The 19,151-nt window shown below is 39.0% G+C and overlaps 1 protein-coding gene across 1 annotated transcript; it reads right to left on the reverse strand.

Annotated features, from left to right (window-relative positions):
• Positions 1-478: 478 nt before the first annotated feature.
• Positions 479-6,881, reverse strand: LOC135475405 (uncharacterized). The gene is made up of 5 exons (XM_064755290.1): positions 6,593-6,881; positions 4,083-4,224; positions 3,596-3,744; positions 2,633-2,783; positions 479-1,179 (listed from the first exon to the last, which is right to left on the reverse strand). Exons 1-5 carry the CDS (start codon positions 6,654-6,656, stop codon positions 1,053-1,055), a joined length of 633 nt encoding a protein of 210 aa, XP_064611360.1. The 5' UTR covers positions 6,657-6,881; the 3' UTR covers positions 479-1,052.
• Positions 6,882-19,151: the final 12,270 nt, after the last annotated feature.

Genomic DNA, 19,151 nt, shown 5'->3' on the forward strand with positions numbered 1-19,151 from the left:
CCTGATTATTTACAAACTGCACTCGGCCTTCTTCTGGGTTCTCCAGGGGGTCGATTATAGCCTCTGATCGATGAGGTATTTACGATGTGATGGCGATCAATGGTGTCTCGTTTGTCAGGTATCTGGCCAGGCGCGGCTGATTCATACGAGTTCTGTGATATAAGTGAAATATTCGAATGTCAATACATTCGTATACCAGCCATCCACCAAAATGTATGTCAAAAGTCAATAATGGTGAGCCCAATTAACACAAACCACTAAAGAACTAATAAAGTATATAAGTACGAAATTAAGAAGGAATCATGCGAAGAGAAACAGTTAACAGTTCTCAATAATTTTGGAAAGGCCACCAACGCCAGTCAAAAAAATTTATTCAAACAACACCAGGTTGTTGAGAGCTTATATAGATGTATTTTTAATCGTAAGAGTGAACTGTTATTACTATTAAAACAACCCGGCTTTACCAAAATAAAAATACGAGTAGCAATGGTAGATACCTTGAGTTTGGGCCTATGATTATAGTAACTGCCACTGATACTTTTATTGTTACTGTTATTGTGACAAAACTGGTTTATTTTAATGGTAATAGCAGTTCACAATTCGGATAAACGTACAGGTATTTAAGCTCTCAACAGACAGCTGTTGCCTTGTAAATAATCCTGTTCCTGACCAAATACACGTGGAAATATTGATGTTTGCCAACGATGCATTTTAAGTTCTTCCTCGGAGTAAGCAATGGTGATGACCAAAATAAAGGTCGAAATAATGATTTTTGCCAACGATGCAAAGTTCTTTCTCGGAGTGACCTGCGTACTTTACTACGTGATGTTAATCAGTGGATCTCATGGATACGTCAAGACATAAAATCAAACCACCATTATTCTGAAATTGGTTTTAATAACTCCTGTATCTTTGCTATTATTCGTTCACAAGGACTCCTTAAAAACTTAACGTCTTTATTAACTAACGTCTACATGTGTGAAATTCATGATTAAATAACACGTTGAATTATCAGGCAACTCTGTTTGTTGGCTTTAGAATTGATGCCATCCCTAATTGTGTGAGACATATGGATTGGCATACACAGCGTAGATAAAGTTCCCGATGATGCTGGCAATCTTCTGATTACAGAATTGTGATGCGGCCCGAAAACTACATGACGCGGCGGTCTCGCCAAAACTGCAAGTGAAAAACAGTAGAGGCTGTATGAGGTTGTTACTAATTAAGTAGTTAAATGACCACTTACAAGACCATAACTGATGTAAATTGTCAAGAGGCCAGGTTTCACCGGATAGTATCACCATTTTACAGCTATCATATTGTTGTTGCCTCTCTGGTTGTACTCTATGGTGTACAAATGGAATGCTTAGTGCACTTACAGAATCATGGTTTATGAACACATTATACGTATTATAAAATACTTACAACGTAGAGAGTAAAATCGGTTAAAACTAGCGATGACAGTGTGATAATTGGCAAGTGGTCACACGTAACCACTGAAGTATGGCCACTTGTCAATTTAGCAGAGTTAGGGTTTTATTCTGGCGTCCGCGTAAATGCTTAAATAGTAGCAACTCTTACAGGCCTCATATAGCACTATGGCTTAAGCAGAATGAGGTAAACAAATATGTGCAGCGATCTTAATCGCAATATTCTAGAGGTCACTGGTCTAGAATTACTCATTGTTGTGCTGTCAACACATTTAATATAAAATACATTAAAACAATGCAAGGGGATCCGATTTAGTGGACGCTTATTCGACCAGCAGAATCCCGGTTTACGCAGGAATATAATATAAAGGCTACAACAATGATAATAAAACCACAGCAGCATCGCCAGTGTTACCTGGCAAATAGTCACACGTAATCAGTGAAATAAGGTCTGTTGTCAGTTTAACTTAGTTTGGGTCTTATTCTAACTGTTTTTGTGAATTCTTAAATAGTTACATGTCCCGTAGCAAAACTGTGTACAAAATAAAAAGACTCAAGCACAGCGTGTAAAACCGGAACAGCGACGTATGGGGGACCAAATTAACATTTATTCGAAAATTAACGATATCGATAAATAAAATATCAATATCAATAAATATTTATAACTATCGCTAATTCATTTATCGACAGAGACACAGTGGCACGAGTGATACACGTGCTGGTATAAAACCCTGTCCGTATAATACAAATTTTGCAAATTCCATTCGTTTTACTCGATTCTGCTAAAACTTCCAGTTAACATATTACGAGATGTCATCAAGGAGCAGTAATTATAGTAGGGTTATAAAGGCGGAATTATCGATATCACTAAATCGCCATATTTATCTATATGGCTAATTAATTCATTTATTGACATCGCTTATTCATTTATAGATACAGCTATTTTTTTTTATGATTTCCTTTATCCATATCGATAAATGATTTATTGATATCGATAATTCTCGTGTTAATTTGGCTCCTCATACCGACGACGGTGTGAACTGTACACGTCTTCTCTGATCTCTTCATAATGTGCAGAGCGGTTCTCAACATTTTGTTTATAGTACAAACTTATAAGAGCTGTTCTTTTATATTTATATTATATATTTACTAAGTCATTCTAAAATTAAAGTAGTGAAGATATCATAAATATTAAAACATACCTTTTTTTAATCCCAAGTTCTTGTTTATCTGAAATGGTCGAGACTGTAAAGAAGGAGTCTCGTATCTTGTCTGCCTCGTACTGGGCGTTCAGCAGACACTCCTCTATCTCGCTCTTGGCGCTTTCGATACATCCAGCGTTTTTCTCTAAATCTGTGGCCAGGACAAAAAAGATGCACATATAATTAAAGAGGTACAGTATAGAGAGTAAAACCAGACAGTGTGATAGCTGGCAAATGGTCACACGTTACCGCTGAAATCCGGATTTTTGTCACGTACCACACGTAAATCATCTAAGAATATCATTAAAGACGTACAAGGTCGAGAGTAAATCCAGAGCCGTGACGACAGTGTGATAATTGGCAAATGGTCACACGTAACCGGTGAAATCTGGAAGTATCACCTTACACGCTTCCATGCACAATGGCTTGAGGAGAATTAGCTTTAAAAAATTCCAGTGAAGGCAATTACGATGTAAGTAGTTGTGGCTCTTTGGTCTCTTGGAACATAGTAATACCTCTGTGACTTAAACTGCATCATTTCAGACCTTGACATCAAATACGTCTTCTTGGTATTAAAATTGCGCACATTTATGCTTCTTATCTTTTCTTCTGTTGATTGGATATTTCGTAGGCCGCGTGGACCCGAGATTTCTTGGTGATGCTCACAGCAAACGGCTTACTGACAGCTCTGACACATTTGTCGAAGGCAGTTAACTGCATCAACAGAGCGTGCTCTTACGTTGGTTTGAGTACATTCTTGGCCGAACAAAATTCTGCCAAACCTAACGTCAGAGCAATCTTGGAGTAGTTTTACTCTCGTTTTATATTGGCAAGGATAAGGTGAATAGCTCTTTATGATTCAGATACTGCATTCATTTTTAATTGTGTGATCTTCTAGGTGGATTTAGTACACTGCGGGGAACAACCCTTTGTATGTATTTGCTGCATTGTGTTTTCACCTACCTTGGGCCTGGGAACAAAGATAAGTGTAGCCTGGCTTAACGATATTCATCTCTGTCATGAACTCCACCCGGTCATCTGCAGTCCACTGGCCATTACATGGCGACCAGGCTTGTTTAACGCACTCCATGGGATCAGCACTCTGGGGCAAACTTCAGTGAGAGAACAGCCATTTGTTAGATGAGGCCGTATATACCCAACATAGTATGGGAACCCCAGACAGAGTGAAGAGGTGAAATATATTGACTGCCACTTTTAAATGATGTCCACCTTTTATCAACAGAAATGTGAACCTCGTTTCGGTATTTTGCTATATTAGTTAAAAATTAAAATTTTAAGTTCATTGAGTGCTAAAAACCTGTTGTGTATTATAGATTACCTAACTATAAACAGACTTTTAAAAACTTTAATAATAATCAATAATAATATCATTAACTAGCTTGGCTGGATGGACTGACAATGACCTTTTGCATTCATCGGATTTCCATACCTACAGAATTCGACCAAGGCGCGGACGTTGATGAAGGGGTGCCCTGGCTTGTATGAGAGGCCAGTCTGTCGGTAACATTCTCTCAGGTTTTCAGTCAGGCTGTAGCCAGCCGGGCAATCCACACGGTAACCGGAAACTACAACTTTCACAACACAGTTACCCCCCTTAAGTTAACGGCGATAATCCACGATTTCTGGGTCTCCAACCACGTTGATCGAATGGATACAAGCTCGTTGGCAAATATTTATGAAACCATGCGTCGAAACAGACATTCGTAAACAAGCCGTCAACCAATAAGGATGTTCCAGGTCAATAATCGCAAGGCCAATTCCCAAAACGACGTATAACACAAACCACCAAAGAACGAATAAAGTGTATAAAGTACGAAAATAGGACTGAATGATGCAACGAGAGGCAGTCAACAGTTTTCAATGATGTTGGACAGACGCAAGGTATGTTCTAAGCGACTGAGTGAAAGGTATGTTCTAAGCGACTGAGTGAAAGATGTTCAAAGAGGATTTGACCGACACTGAGCTATGTAAAGAGTGCAATTTCTCTTAAATCCTGAGCGTAAAACAACTACAACTAATCGCACAGTAAGGGTATTAGCTGGTTGGGGGAGGTGGTATTTTCTGTCCCTTTCAGGAGAATGAAGAATGAAGGCTTTGAAGGTTACCACCAGGTGTGTATAGCTTGATGGTGGGCTAAATATGCATGTGCATTTTTGGAAACTGTAATATGTAAACGCTAACATTTCTAAGCCGCTATTAATTTTAGGAGAATACAGAATATAAATATAAAATTTACACTAACATGCTGCATATTCGAGGGGTGGGGGTGGGGGGTGGGGGCGCTTTTATCCATGATGTTCTTACTGTCAAATAAAGATGAGAAAACAAAAACGTCGACACAGACCGAACGCAAGATATGCTAGAAATAATTCTTAAATACTAATTAAAGGTGGTAAGGTCTCCAGGTCTCAGAGGGAAGCAGTCATCAGGTTCCAGTGATACGTGAAAGACAGTCGTTATTCTTGGCATTACGACAGGCATGGCTTCAATTGTGACATTGTAAATTATCCTTACTTGGACAGCAATATACCTACGCATACATATTTTGCCTATTAGCATTCGTTAAATACTGTGTGTTATGTGACGATTCAATCAACGTCACACGTCATTATTGCAAAACAAAAGTAGTGTATCAAGGCTATCCCATCAAACACCTTCACTTTTCTTAAGTTTCTTAAGTTTTGCAGTGACTGTAGTTCTCTCATGGGTAAATATGGAGCGTCCGGAATCTCTGGCGCTCTGCTTTATGATTGTGTCTGGCTCCGCATAGCCGTAGCCATAGTGCTGGGGATTGTATATTCATCCTGTTGTATCAGAGCACAACGGAGATACTTATATTATTACTATTGACACGTATACTGGCATGGTACACGATTTGAATACTGATTTCACTCATTCGCCTAGAACATACCTTGAACTCTTCCAACATCAATGAAAACTGTTGAGTACTTCTCTATACTTCACTGTTAGTTCTTTGGTGGTTTGTGTTAGACGACTTGGAGAATTCTTGAAGACTTGGACCTGGAGCATTCATACTGGTTTACGGCTGGCATTCGAATATCTGTTTCAAGGCATAGATCCAATTCAAATTTCTCCTATTCCGTGGAAAATTTTCACGTCGAATACAACCTCTGTTGTGCTTTGATTAGAACTATAAATTCACCAACTTCATGTAACTAGGATGGAGGCCTATACAGCCGTTAGCCGCAGGTTAAGTGCAATTAGATATAGATATGACACAGAGATTCTGAAAGCTAACAAGTGTTGTAAACTCGCTGTAAAATTTTAGAAACATATACTGAAGGCGTTTGATGAAGTATCCTTGACAGGTTTTGAAGCACTGATTTGACAGACAGTTTTTCAGTCAATCATCAATATTGAGCCTATATCCTTGACAGATAGTATTTGAGTCAGTAACATTTGATAAAATATCATCGACACGCTAACTTTATAATTTTTTTTATTGAGATCGTCAAATATCACCAGGAAAGGTATGTACAGGACTCTTTGATGTATTCTTGTTTAGGTAGGAACATGTAAGAACATCATTAAAGTGGTCCAACATGGAGAGTGAAACCAGAGCGGCGAGGACATTTTGATATCTGGCAAATGGTCACACGTAATCCGAGGAATAAGGTCTCTTGTTAATTTACTTCAATAACAACGTGAAAGTAGAAAGTGTTACTTAAGCTTGAAAGGAAACCGTTGTTATATTTGTACTGATACCAATCTTTTCAAATAAAACAGATACATACAAACCTTATCCAAAATTAATAATAATAAGATTCCTATTGTTTAGAAAAAATGGATTTTTCAGATTTTACTCAGGAGTATCTGTAAATATCCAAGACTAATTTCTCACAAAACTAACTGTATTTAACTCTGCACAGTGAATATTTTTTAAATGACAAGCTGTGGCTGTCTAGACCTGTGGCATACCTGTAAGATAGGTGACGGTCATCACCAGCAGGGTGCACGCTGATGTTGAAGTCACGGTCACCATAGTCAGACAGTTCACAATGTGCTGTAGAGTTGGACTAACTCCGCGGCCGTACCTCGGTTTAACTGTGTGTAACCGTGGGAAAATTAGCCAAAATATAACGCAGTAAACATCTATTATGTCCTAATGATATGCTCATTATCTACGTCGAGCAAACAAGAATACAGTAAAACAGATATCACGTGAACTGTGCGTGAATACCCATATACACGTAGGAGACGCCACATATAAAATTGTCCTTCGTGCCCTTGACTGAAAATAGAATAATCTTTTTCTCACATTATGTGGCATATTCACGTTTTCTCACATTATGTGGCATTTTCACGTTTTCTCACATTATATAGCATATTTACATTTTCTCACATTATATAGCATATTTACGTTTTCTCACATTATATAACATATTTACGTTTTCTCACATTATACAGGATATTCACGTTTTCTCACATTATAAAGCATATTCACGTTTTCCACAAAGTAACAGTTAATCCCTTGTTACCATACTTACTTGCTTGTGGCATTTACGGTGTTCACACACATCTCTTTACATCTGTGTCATATCTCCAACCATTTTTCATTTATTCAGTTTGTTGGTGCATAACAGCACATTGACCAGTTGTTGTGTTATATGATGGACGTGAGGTTTATGCATGAAGATACTACGGCAAACTGTACTGCAAAATGTAACACCGTGTGTTTCAGTCCTTAAAATACAAAACAATCACGAATTTGCGACCATAAGGTCTGCCATCAGACTCAGTAGCGCGAGACAAACTCACTTACAACTGTAACATGTCATACAGATAGTTCATGTAGACTGATGGGATATCAGGAATTATCATATCGATGACATGAATGGGGTGCAAGAGTTGAAACTCACGTGTCGAGAGTTGTCAATTCCTGATATCCCATCCCCTAGCATGCACTGTTTATTTTATTGTATCGAAAAAACAGGATACATGCTCAGTTGGTACTTTAAATCGCCCAGTTTGTTGTGACATTACAAGCGAACAGACGTCAGATGTGCATACAGCGGGAGGTAACTGCAGTGGAATAAACGTTCGTGTTGTTCAATATTAGAACTGGATCGTTGGCTATTGCCTCATGAAAGTGGGATGTTACTTGTGAGTTTGACGATGCTTTGAACACTGTAAATCATGTTTTGCAGGATATTATAGGACCATACATTTACCAAGGATTACACTATATGAGGCGTAATAATTGTTGCTGTCTAAAGATTCATCTACAGTTGGTAATTGAGCTTTCATTCCTATGACATTTAGAATGTATAGCAATGCAACAGGATTGGATACACTCGGTCTGGTGATCATTTATAAAAAAAATTATATCGCTACTTTTGATGGTATCAGGGTGAAACATACATCATAACATAAAATGAGCACCTAGGCAGATTGTAATTATAAAACATTTGATTTGTTTTTGAAAAGAGTTGAGAGTCATTTTATCAAAATTGATATTTCACAGAATGTTAATTATCCCCGCTTGTTGCGGTAAATCTGATTTTTTGTATTATTTTGAAAATGTTATCGTGGATTCCAGAGTGCACGAAACGACTCTCGGTTAGTTAAAGCGGTGAAAACAACTGAAACAGAAAATAAAAAGAAACTGATTAAAATATTTGTAATAGGTCAGAACCATTTTCCTGACATTATTATTTCCATTTTTTACAAAGAGTACAAACAAGAAATGCCAACAAATTTCGTCGTTTTGTTCTGTGACAGCGGTTGTGACCAGAAGTATATACGCCTCATTCATACCATGTTTAAGAAATTTACGGTAGTTATGACAGTCAGATTAATGCAAGAGTATGGCTATCTGCATGGTATTTACGCATGACTTATTGTGCTCCAGCATTCCAAAGAAGAGTTGTCTATCAAAGAAGGACTTTCTACCATGCTATTGTCCTGGTTAACAGTACAAGCAATGGTACGGTAATTCTGTACAAAATATCGCACGACAGATGTACGGCTAAAATGTCGTATGTCTCTTTGTGAAACTGGGCCCAGATCCAGGATATCAATATTAATCGTAATGTTAAACTGCAAAAGCTTGTTTCTGACGCCAAAACACTCAGGTGTGATGTGCTGAACAATGGGCGTTGAGAGTAGTTTACTCTCAATACCATCTGTCAGAACAAACTGCAGACAGTAGCAAAACTTACACCACCGTCTCCGCGAATAGACTATATTGTTTCTACAGCAAATTCGTAACCTTGAAATCAAAAGCCACGCTGCCGTGAGATCATATATGAATACCTGAGAAAGACAGTATATTTAGAAAAAACAGAGTACCTCATTGTTTGTCAGGCAGTGGCAATGGGCGTCTAGAGTAATTTGTTTTACAACTGGTGTACCAACATGCCGAAAATTCATTTCATCCACTATGTTACAGCACATTCATCTTCACACCATGTATGTTTGTCCTAAAAGTTTAACAATGGCATCGTTTAAAACCCAATGTTTTCACAGATCCGCTGGTCCTTCTGTTTAGTACCACTAGTCAGTGTGCCTCAGTACTGCTCGTTACGTCAGTGCATCGTTAGATCAGTTCGTACGGCTAATGGCTTATAACCCTGTAATTGCACTGCACAACAACAAGACCTCTTTAAAACCATGGGATCTTTTTTGTTGTTATGGCTGTTTCCTCGGATATGCCAAAGTTGAAAGAATAAGATGGCTCAGTAATGTTTTTTCTAGAGTGAATCAGACATATTGCGCAGAGAGGCGGGCTCATACATTTCCATGGCGTCCACCTCATTACCTGATAATCTTACCTGACCATCGTCTGCGTCCATTTCGGGATTGTAAACTCCAGGCTACTCAAAACACTAAGATTCCCGTCGTCAAATGGCGAACTTTGACGGCTTGTGTTGCTCTTAGCCTGCCTCAATCCTGGTCACATTGTTCCCCGACCCACCGTTGTTGTTGTTGTTGACGACGTCCTTGTGGCACAGTAATAGAGACAGAAAGACGGTCGGTTCGCCAGAGAGCACGCTGACAGTTGACTGACCAGCATGACTGTATTGACTATACGAGAAATACTTTACAATCTAAATGCCCAAACATTTGTGTCTTCTAGAAGATGTAAGATGCCTTTCGAATAATCTTTTCGAAATGCCGTAACATTGTGTGACAAATATAGATCTCAACGACAATCTGAAACGTTATAGGCCTCCGGTTTGTTTACACCCATTCAAGTATTATTTGGTTGAATTATGTTTAGACATTGTCGAAGGGTGCTATAAATCGTGAGTTATATGGCGTCCCTTATCTCACAAGACATGTAAGAGAAGATTTTGGGAGGGCCAACATAATAATTCGCCAGCTTTACAGCAGATTCTCAGTCGTAAAGGCATTAATGACCAGACAGTAATCCCCTGTGAAGATTCGACTAGAGTAACCCTACAGCGTTATATGCGATTAGTCAATTAACTCGGGGCCCAATAATTTTTTTTCACCATGTCACTTTTGTGGCTCCGTATATAATTTACACATTTACACATGAAAGCAAACTGGAGTGCGTGGAAGAGCAAACGGCCCGGAATAGAACGGTGCCAACTGAGAGGTCTACGTTCTTTGCCTGACATTGGAGTCAACAGCAGCGACGAACATATTAAAAGTACGCTGAAAAAATATGTGGAAATATACTAAGTCATCATTCATAAGGAAAAGATCTAGTACCAGAGAGCACGGAACTGACATCAGAGACGTACGATAGGAAGGCGAGAATTTCAAAATCTCAGCACTGTTCTGTAAATTTCCGAATCAGAAGCATAAAACTTGGAAGGGGTCCTTTTGAGAATACAGTACAGTGAATTAACGAAATCACTGTGGAGAACAGGTAGTACTTTTAGAAATAGTTTGAATCCTGTTGTTTTTTTCTTTGGAAACATAATTTTGTTTGAGTAAAGATATACGCCAAATTGTATAAAGAAGTGTTGCCATGAATTATTGTAAAGCTATGCTCATACGTAATATGTGGAAGCTACTTGTGTATCGAAATCATACATGAATCTTGCTTTAGAGCACACATGGTAGTTTATCATTAATTTGTCATGCTATTGTCATGTACAGCATAATTAGATGTATTTGATTGGTGATGTTCGCCGTACTCAAGAATATTTCATTTATTCGACGGCAGCCAACATTGGGTGGGAGGAATCCGGGCAGAACCCGTGAGAAGCCCAGGACCATCCACAGGTTGCTGGAAAACCTGCCCACGTAAAACCGGAGATCAAGCCAGCATGAACTGGACTTGAACTCACAGCGACTACATTACTGAAAGGTTACTGGGTCATGGCGACACACTGACACGCTAACCACTTCGCCCACGAGCGGAGTTACATAAGGCTGAAAATAACATTTGTAATATATTTATTTTTTCATTCGTGTTTAAGGCCGTGCTCAAGAAGTTTTTAGAAAGACACATTTGTGCTATACAGTAATAGCCCCCACTCTGCAGTGATATTTCTGTGTGTGACTCGAGTAGGCTATCATTTTTCTTTTTTTTTTTTTTGACCTAAACATCGCTAACGCGAATGTAGACTATCTTCAGTAAATGATTGGAGCTTTAAATCGCGCGAAAAAGAGGTGTGAAACGGAACTGAAAAAGAAATGGCCTTAGGACTGAGCGCAGCTGTCAATTACAGTATAGTCAGTTAGGCTTATTGAGGTGCAGATTTTCTTGCACTGGGGCCGAATCCTCGAATTACCATACCAGATATTTTCTTGACATATAAATGACACGAAAGCCAATCGATACAACCTCCTACAAAATGGCATCTTCATAGTATTTTGCCACCTTGGTACCAGTCAAATGCAGTATTCTGATGTCTTTTAGTATGTTTCTACCAGTGCAATTTCCATCACCAGTGATCGGTGCTTAATTTCAGATGAAGTTAACCTTAAGTGGTACATTCAAAGGCGAGAAGGTAAGAAATACGAGTAACTACAAAATTGTTACCTTGTAGACGTGTTTGATCGATAATTTAGTGCCCAAATGTCCTGATAAGTTGCACATAAAAGTGGCCCATATCTTTTAAGAGGCTATTCTAGTAATTTTCTCCAATCATTTACCAAGAACAGGCATTGGTATTGCTTTTCAGTAAATAATAGGCTTGTACATGTATTATTTATTGTTTTGAAATGATTTTTAAAAGTTATAATGCGACTCGCTTTATAAATGTTAGGAACTTTATTTTACCAATGCTGAATGGTGACACGTACAAAGGCGGGACTGATATTTTATGAAAAGAAGTTAGATGGACTATTTTTAAATAAAAGGAAACATTCAGTTAGATTTGTTATTTTTGCTAATAATCTGCGGTATAGCCTCATTAAATAGCGCTTTCTGACGATGGTTTGGAGCATCCTTGGTCGAACTCAATTTTGTCACACCGATAATGTTAGGATCATCTCGTTCTGCTGTTTCATCGGCGACGATTAAATGATAGAAAACCAACCTTTCTAAAGCCAATCTTATGCGGATCAGAAGTCAGTATGAGCTGTGTAAAGGCATCACTATCGGAGAGAGAGAACTGGAAAGAAATGTCTTGTACAACTCCCAGACAGTGTTAATCCTCAAACAAGATCACACAAAGAAACACGAATACTCCTATATCAAATCAATACAGAACCGAATACTCTAAACTATGTAGTACAACATATATAGAGTATACAAACCAATGTAAGCAAAAAACAAAATACATAGTCTCTTGGATTCTCAATGGCAAGTCTCAGAATTGGGTAAGAATGTCCAATATTGTGAATTCTTCAAGTGAAAATTAATACTGACATCAGGTTACAGTCGATCTTACCCAAAGGCACTCTGACAATGGATTGTATTAAACCTCTATGCGAGCCACATCCGTTAGAAACTGGTATAACAAACCCTTAATCTTTCAAAATGGACTTTCCCGACAGGCGAAAATGACGACTGTAAACTGCAAACTAACACTCGCGAGCTGGGCTACATAATTACCCTCGAAAAACATACCAGAAACTTCTAGTTTATATGGCCATGTTTACAACAATTACAGCTGATTCTATTAATGACAGCTTATTTACTCTACAGAGACAGCATATATCCACTGTCTATGAGCATCCAGAAAGATCGCAAAAGCTGAGTTTAAACTGTAAGCGGCATCAGATCTAGGTGAAACAATCCTGGGTGAGTTCATTCATAACGCATAACAATGCAATATGCACAATGTATTATATACCGAGTCACAATAGTTGGACAGGCCCGTGAGGCATTGTGCTTTGCTATAGCTCGATAACCACTTGGCCACTTTTCCACTTTATACCTGAGGGTAGAGGGAGATATTTATGAAAGCCCGTAACTAGATCATCATGCACAAACTGTTTTGTCCTGTTTATCTTTTATTTTATTTTTTATGTCAGTATCATAAAGGCTCACAAATATTGATAAATAGTTTAAGCATGGTTTTATTAATTTATTTATTTGATTGTTGTTTCTCACCATCAGCTGTTTTATTTATTTATATATATGCAGTTAATTTGGTTGTTTCTTAGCTCCATACTGAACAATTAGTCACTTACAAGATGGTCGTCAGCTTTATAGGTCGATGAAACCGGAGTGACAAACTTTGCCAGGTTAGGGATTGACTTTTCCACATGTGAGATGTCCACAACATCTGGCCTCAATCACTCACTGACTCAGTGTACAATTGATTTTCAATTTACTTACATGTTAAGGATTGATCTCACAGCACTGTCCCAAATCTCCGAGCCCGGAAAGATTCGGGCATGATAATCCTCGTTCTCTGAGACTACTCCAGTCAAATTCCTGATAGAGGCCGACCGATGAAACCAAACCCATCCAGACAGAGACCGATGGAACTTTGAAGCTTCTGCAAAATGATACCACTAAACAAACAGAAGAAAAAATCGAAAAAAGTCAGCCCAAAGGAGGAGAAGAAAATATATCTAAATATAAGGGGGAGATCACATTCGTAGTTCCCGACCAGAAAACTTTAATTGTTGTGTTTATCCGTATGAATGGTTCTCGAGGATCGCTACATAGCGCGCCAGGCCATACGGGTGTCGTCGGCCACTTTTGGTCACCATAAGGTCCTACGAGCAGTGAGAGGGGGAAATGTAAAAATTTGAGCTGTTGTAAATGACTATTTGTAATGATTATCATAACATTTACGTTTAGTTGTTGACATTGTGGCTCTGACAACGGTTGTGACGAGAGGGTATTTTATATTTCAACGCAGGCCCGCCATGTTTAAGGAGCTGAGCGCCATCCTGATTCTCGGCCTGATTTCTCCAGGTACAAATGCTGTTATTGAGGCATGTCACACCATTTTTTCATAGACTTAACAACACCAAACAGAATATGTCGTAAATATTTTTCATTCGGCATTGGGAATATACTTACGTATTTCAACAATTTCTATTCAGTTGATTTATTCCTGTACTGTCTTGTAAGTTGTCAGGATAAAGTTTGAGTTATGTAACCGTGGGTTTACGACAACAATATAGGTGTCAGCACGATTTTTTACACGCTTCACGTACACAGTGTGCCCTAACAGAACTAACTGCTTCAACACTGCAAAGCTGGGCGTCTTACCATGCCATTCCGCAAAGCCATGAGGTAGTTTTAAGAGTGAGTCGGCTAATGTTGTGAACTATTACATTTATTTATTTATTTATTTATTTATTTATTTATTTATTTATTTATTTATTTATTTATTTATTTATTATGGTGGGTGATAGTTGTGCTCCACCCATACTTGCAATTATACTGAGTTTGCCACCAAATTCACACACACACTCACTATTAGGAAGCGATCCCTGCCTTACTCGTTGAATGATGGACAGAACGTCGGTGGGAAATAATGTCTTCTAAACTTTAGTGAACGAATAAGAACAGTGCATCTGGCAAAAACTGGACCCCAGCCACTTCTACTGCCAGAAAGTCACTGATAGTTGAGTATACGTCACTGATGGTCGTGTATACGTTACTGGTGGTTGTGTATACGACACTGATGGTGTATACATATGGTATATTCATACGTCACTAATGGTTGTCACTAATGGTTGCGGGCTTTATTATAATCTGTAACGTTCAGCTTCAGGAATTAAATAATGCCTATTTCAAATGAAATTTTCAGACATTTGTGCAGTGGCAAATGTAATGAATGGTTATTTCATAAACTGTCCTTCAAACGATTTAAGAAAAGAATTAACAGATTTTCCATTTGATCTTACTACCCAATTCAATCCAATAAAAAGGCATGGTAAGCCATTATTTGATGTAGTTTTCGTTCAGAGAAGTCTTTAGCTAGAAAATTTCTAAAGTTCCATCTTTTCCAGGGGTGGATTAAATTAAATCGAAAGTGAATAAATTAACTGCTCCACCAGTGACAGCACGTCGCATTGCCAGTTATATTTAATACTGGTATTAAAACCAGTCATTTCCGTTACAGTTGTCAATACATCAACAACTCTGCACACTTAACAGTTAACTTTATACAGATAATATGTCAGGGTTCAGACAAGGCTAATCACACAGCATGTCCCAATGAGTCAGAGAGAATTTTCACCAAACATGATGGGGATGCAGATCCATCTTTTCTGAAAATGACTCTCGACCACAATTGTACTTCATGTCTAGCTCATGCTGGCTTCCTTTCCGGCCTTACGTGGGAAGGTCTTGCAGCAACCTGCGGATAGTCATGGGTTTTTCCTGGGCTCTGCCCGGTTCCTACCACCATAATGCTGACCGCCGTCGTACAAGTGAAACATTCTTCAGTACGGCGTAAAACACCAATCAGATAAATAAATAAATTTTTGGTTTTGTTTAAATACCTTCTGATATTTCTTATGGAACTTTTGCAGCAGTTGTCCTGAGAAAAATTAAATGATAGAGTTTCACCGACAAACTTTCACACTTGTGACATTAAAGATGCGTAAACCAAACGGTGTCTAAGCAACTCCATGACATCACTCTGCCTGAGGTGCAGGTTACTGCGTCTGGTACGGGTGCGGTTACCGGCTAGCTCTGTCATGGGTGCGGTTTATCGTGTTTGTCAGGGGCGCGGTTTATCGTGTTTGTCAGGGGTGAGGATTACCGCAGCTGCCAGATGGGCGCTTATCCACTCTGCCTGAGGGGCGGTTACCCACTGTGCCTGAGGTGCGGTTACTCGCTGTGCTTGAGGTGCGGTTGCCCGCTCTGCCTGAATTGTGGTTTACCCAGTCTGCCTGAGGTGCGGTTTACCCTGTCAAAGATAAGGTTTACCAGTTCTGCCTGAGGTACGGATTTCCCGCTCTGCTTGAGGTGCGGATTACAAGTTCCCGTTCTGCCAAAGGAAAGTTTAACCGCTCTGTCAGAGGGAAGATTTCTGGCTCTACCAATTTTCGTTGATTATTATGTTATTAATCAAATAGCCTTGATAGAGCGACTTGATAATGACCCAGGAACCTCTCACCAATGCAGGCGCTGTGAGTTTGTCCAGCTCATGCTGGCTTCCTCTCCGGCCGTACGTCTGCCAGCAACCGTTGATTTCCCCAGGGCTCTGCACGGTTTCCTCCCACCATGATGCTGGTCGTCGTCGTATGAGTGAAATACCAATCAAATAAATAAATCATATAGTCTTGAATAATGGTAGTTGGAATTTGTTTGCAGGACTCGGGTACGGCCGGCAGTGCACTATTTCTGATATGGAATTATTTATTTCATGTTTTGATTCCTTTGGTTTCGCAAATGCAAGTCTGCCTGATTTAGCAACGCTGGTGTCATATTGCAGGTAGCTCAACTGTTTGTTTGTCCGCATCTGTAGTCACACTCTTCTCACACACTGTGTTCTGTCTGTGCCACTGGTATCAACCCCCAAAAATACACGGACCGGTAACTGAAATGTTAAATGCTGAGATATGAAGTCATAATGAAGCGCAGTAATGCTACATGTGTATTATTTGAGCCGTGTGTTTAGTAGAAATTTGTTTAATTTTGTATAATATTACGTGAGCAATAACAGCAGAGCAGTTCATGAGACACGTGTTTAAATACTGAAATACAGACACAAAACAAAACTTGTGAGAAAGAGAGTAATAAATAAATGTAAGAAGTAGGCCCTAAAGGGTTTCCTCCCAACATAATGCCGGTCATCGTATAAGTGAAATGTTCTCTAATAATGAAATAAATAAATATATAAATACAGTGTATATAGATAATTGATTATCGACTTTGTATATCAGGAGAATGTACCAATTGAAAAAAAGAATAATATCCCTTCACTCAAATGCTGCCACCTAAACAAAAAATAAAACAGAGAGTAACTACTTTCAAACGGCATAGAATATCCATAAGATTTATAGTCTGTTTCTTTTAGCCCGTCGCCTATATTCAACCATCTGTAAATCACACTCCTTACCAAAATTGCTTTTATTTATTTATTTATTTATTTATTTATTTATTTTAATTTTATTTGATTGGTGTTTTACGCCGCACTCACGAATATTTCACTCATACCACGGCGGTCAGCATTATTGTGGCAGGAAACCGGGCAGAGCCAGGAGGAAACCCACGACCGTGCAGAGGTTCCAAAATTCAAAAACATCACATGCTTTACACATGGATATTTTGAAAGTTAATATTCTTGCACAGAAAATTAACTTCTAATTCATAGTGTTCAACTACATATGCTCGGTCTTGACTGCAAGAACTCATTGCCTTGGATGACGTCATAAGTAGTCAAACACCTTTTGGCATACTTGATATTGCGCGGAGTAAAATATGTTTTAACGAAGGGCGACAACAGTTACCTAAACCGCCATCGACTTTGATCTACAAAAAGAAAACCTCTTTCTCATATTTGACAAGATTCGCACGTTTTAGTATAGTAAAAATCCATAAATGAAGGGGCCTCCGTGGCTCACCAATGAGGCCGCTGTGAGTTCAAGTCCAGCTCTTACTGGCTTCCTCTCCGGTCGTATGTTGGATGGTCTGGCAGCAACCTGCGGATGGTCGTGGGTTTTCTCCGGGCTCTGCCCGGTTTCCTCCCAAAATAATGCTGGTCGTCGCCATATAAGTGAAATATTCTTGAGTGCGGCGAAAAACACCAATCAAATAAATCAATAAATAAGTCATAAATGAACTTTATTTTATCTCTTGTAGTATATGATCTCACGGCAGTATGATTTTAGAGTTGGATGTTAAAAAATTCTGTTATAAAAAACAAGGAAGTCGATTCGTGGAAACAGTGTAGGCTGTGTCGCTGCGTGTAGTTTGCTCTAACCACGTGCTGGTGCAGATATTGTAAAACAAATTACTCTCCAAGCTCATTGTCCAGTTTGTCCAGCTTGCCACTGATTGTTTTTTAATAACTGTGACATTATGGAGTTTAACATTATGAAATAGACAAAGTATTCAAGCTGCAGTTTGTTCGCAATAATATAGACGTACAACATATCAATGTGTAGGCCTACAGCTTGTGTTGTTACGTGTCACGAAAAGGAATTTTGCTGGCAAGTATGGCTGATTTTACAGACAGATGAATATAGGCGACTGGCTAAAAGAGGTAAACTATAATACACTTAGCTGACGCGGAACAAACAGTTAAGAAAATTTGTTAGGGCATTATTCCATGACCGAATAATGTCTACTAATAAAGTGTAGCATGGCCTCCCTGAGCAGCCATACACGCTGTGCGGCGGCGCTTGAGAGGTGAGTTGGTGTGTGTCTGGAAGAAACCCAGCTGGTTCCACTCCCTGAACAAGTTCAGCTTCCAGTCGATAAAGTTTGAGTAGTTGTCTTAATTCTGGTTCAAATCCGCCATCCGATCTCATCCCAAACACGTTCTGTTGTGTTGTGTTAAGAGAGACACAGGCCCATAACACGATATTGGTGCCGCCCCCAGAAACTCCTCGGTAACATAGCTTGTGTGAGGGGGAGGGGCCTTGTTATCGCATGTTAAATGTGAAGATAACAAAGCATTTTGAGTACATGGACTCTTGAGCATCATTATGAACTTTGTACAACATGTTGACTTTTGTACAGAACAAGTTGTAAATTACTATGGCCATGTTTTTCAGTGAATATATGAGGACATGGACTCCTCGAATACCTGATGTATACAAAACAACTTGTGAAAGATAACGGTAATGTTCGTCAGGGAATATAGCTGTATGTGTTCTTGGGAAAAATTATGTATTTTAGAGAAACCAATCTGGAGAGAGTGAGTGAGTGAGTGAGTGCTTGGGGTTTAGTCTCCTTGTTGCAGGACGGATTTTGACCGCTCTTTTGATCCTGGATCTACCCCTCCCGCGCGGTGAGTTGGTGTGTGTCTGGAAGACACCCAGCTGGTTCCACTCCCTGCACAAGTTCAGCTTCCAGTGGCAAAAGTGGCAGTAGTGGCCTTAATTTTGGTTCAGATACACCACTTGATCTCAGATAACATGTGAAGATAACACAGCATTGGGAAAAATTATGTATTTTAGAGAAACAAAT

This window comes from Liolophura sinensis, chromosome 9 (genome assembly GCF_032854445.1).
Source record: "Liolophura sinensis isolate JHLJ2023 chromosome 9, CUHK_Ljap_v2, whole genome shotgun sequence".
Classification (NCBI taxonomy): domain Eukaryota; kingdom Metazoa; phylum Mollusca; class Polyplacophora; order Chitonida; family Chitonidae; genus Liolophura; species Liolophura sinensis.

Excerpts from the sequence above, each read along its gene's own strand:
- LOC135475405 (XM_064755290.1), bottom strand. The coding sequence starts at position 6,656 with ATGGTGACCGTGACTTCAACATCAGCGTGCACCCTGCTGGTGATGACC. Across the intron at positions 4,225-6,592 it reads GACCGTCACCTATCTTACAG|TTGTAGTTTCCGGTTACCGT; the intron begins GTATGCCACAGG and ends GTGTTGTGAAAG. Across the intron at positions 3,745-4,082 it reads GCCTTGGTCGAATTCTGTAG|TTTGCCCCAGAGTGCTGATC; the intron begins GTATGGAAATCC and ends CTCTCACTGAAG.